At 38.0% G+C, this 2,300-nt stretch overlaps 1 protein-coding gene across 1 annotated transcript in view; it reads right to left on the bottom strand.

Moving 5' to 3' along the window:
- Positions 1–722: 722 nt before the first annotated feature.
- cytl1.L (cytokine like 1 L homeolog) overlaps positions 723–2,300 on the bottom strand; it is a 4,486-nt gene continuing 2,908 nt past the window's right edge. Inside the window, exons 3-4 of the mRNA NM_001097108.1 lie at positions 1,351–1,479; positions 723–1,268 (exon numbers count right to left, since the gene is read on the bottom strand). Coding sequence (NP_001090577.1) covers positions 1,185–1,268; positions 1,351–1,479 — 213 coding nt within the window. The 3' untranslated portion in view covers positions 723–1,184. The remainder of the gene's footprint in view (positions 1,269–1,350; positions 1,480–2,300) is intronic.

Genomic DNA, 2,300 nt, shown 5'->3' with positions numbered 1-2,300 from the left:
CTATATTCATTCTGCAGAATACTTTACCATACCTGAGTCAACAGCTCTAGAAGCTTTATCTGGTTGTTTTGGATAGCAGCTGCCATATTAACTTGGTGTGACATCACTTCCTGCTTTAGTCTCTTCCTGCTCACTCATAGCTCTGGGCTCAGATTACAGCAGGGAGGGGAGAAGGGAGGGAGGAAAGGGAGGGGAGAGGAGCAAACTGAGCATGCTCAAGCCCTAGCCCTGGAGGTTTAAACTGAAAACAGGAAGTCTGATACAGAAGTCCATGTGTACACAATAGAAGGAAAGAAATGTGGTGTATCTTTTGAGGACCCAGAGCAGCATTACTTTGAGAGTTTACTGGTGTATTTATATAGACCTTTCTGATAAATCTTATTTCGTTTGAACCTTTCCTTCTCCTTTAACTACAGGGTCTGGCCACCCACTGCATCTTTGGATCATAAGATTGAATGACGAGCAAGATACAAGAGGAGGGACCCCTCCATGTCTTTGTAACAGTGGCCAATCTCAAGAGGGCTGTAAAGTGACAAGTGGGCTGTAAAAAGCCTGCACATAGTAATGCCATAAAACTATGCCAGCATAGGTATCTCATGCTCTAAATACAATTCTAGGGGGAAAATCATGTGTGTCTATTGATCCTTAGGGTGTAGCCCCCCTTAACACATGCATTAGTACCCAGTATTCGTGTTCTATTCATTATGTTACTTGAAATATTATAAAGATACATTTTATTTATTCAGTAGAAAAAAACATTACCAAAGGTACCATACAAAGATAAGAGAAACAGTAGTAAAACAGTGGAAACATATCACTGAATAATAGGATTATGTGCTTCATTGAACAGTGGGCAAGTCCTACACTGTCTAATGATTGAGGACAAAATCAGCTAAAAACATTCTTACAAAGAACAGGAAAATGCTCTGCACTAGTCCAGCCGACAGCAAGAGTTGTTACAGAATATTAAAGCTACATTAATGAGGCTGTCACTCAAATAGTTGCTGTTTATATAAATCTCAGGCCACCCAGCACCTACAAATAAAAATGTATATATATATATCCACTACGTAAATGGATTCAGTGGAATTAATGGCACTAGTAAATACCTACGGAAGCATATTCCAAGCCACTTTGCTTACAACACTCTATAAAATGAAACTGTTCCGAGCAGGACGACCCTTTCATCTAGAAGGTTCCGTGATGGGGCGGAATGTTGACAAAGGCACTTCCAGAGCCGCACAGTCGTCAGTGAAGAAAACAAGGTCCTGAAATAGAAAAGGCAATAACATGTTTATTATATGCCAGGACTATAGGAAAAGGGCTGAGACCTATTAGACAGATTGATACCCTTTTGCAGACGGAGTTCATGATATTGTACAATTTCCGCACTCTTCTCTTTAGAACTTCCACCCTGGGCATCCTCCCACACCTCGGAGCTGAAATGAATGTACGCAGTTTGTTCATCACGCAGGAGTTCTACAAGAGAATATATAGAATGAATGGCTGGGGGGGGGCATGCAGTGATATAAGGGTTACATTTTACTTGACTGTCATGGGGCTCAGTGAGCAGCAACTATATATATATATATATATTATATACAGTTCAGGCTGTGGTGCACTCCAATCCAGCAGAGTTTTACTGCCTGGGTGCTGTCATATATATATATATATTCATGTGATGTAGTTGTATAATCACATTTACTTTACAGTGCTACTCAATATGTTGGCGCTATATAAATACATGTTAATAATAAAATAATAATAATATATAGTGTAGATAGTCGTATTCCAAGGAATGACGCACTCCAGGACGTCATAATGAGATCAAGCAAAGTGAAGTTTTATTTGTCAACATTTCGGTCCAGTCTGGACCTTTCTCAAGACATATATATATATATATATATATATATATATATATATATATATATATATATATATATATATATATATATAGTAAAATATGAGGATAATGGGTATACTAATGGCAAGGTGGATACAGTAAAGAAGACTGATGCCAGTAAATGAGGCCTCAGCAGCAATCTCATAGTACACTACAACATTTTTTTTGGTTAAATCCCACTCTATTTCACCTTAATTTTAAGCTTCATCAGTAGCTAAAAGAATAAGATGTACCCTCCAAAATCTTATCCTAACTGACTTCATCCCTTCCTTGTCCAGATCTCACAGTGCTTAAGAGCAATCTATGTCAATGGTACATAAACAATGATCCTATTTTCCCTTGGTTTCTGTTTGAAGGGCATGTAAAAGGCAAAAAAATGAAATCCCATTTTTACTTT

The sequence above is a fragment of the Xenopus laevis genome, chromosome 1L (assembly GCF_017654675.1).
Source record: "Xenopus laevis strain J_2021 chromosome 1L, Xenopus_laevis_v10.1, whole genome shotgun sequence".
Taxonomy (NCBI): Eukaryota; Metazoa; Chordata; class Amphibia; order Anura; family Pipidae; genus Xenopus; species Xenopus laevis.
The sequence above is the reverse complement of the archived record's forward strand: the minus strand, read 5'-3'. Positions and strand labels throughout refer to the sequence as shown.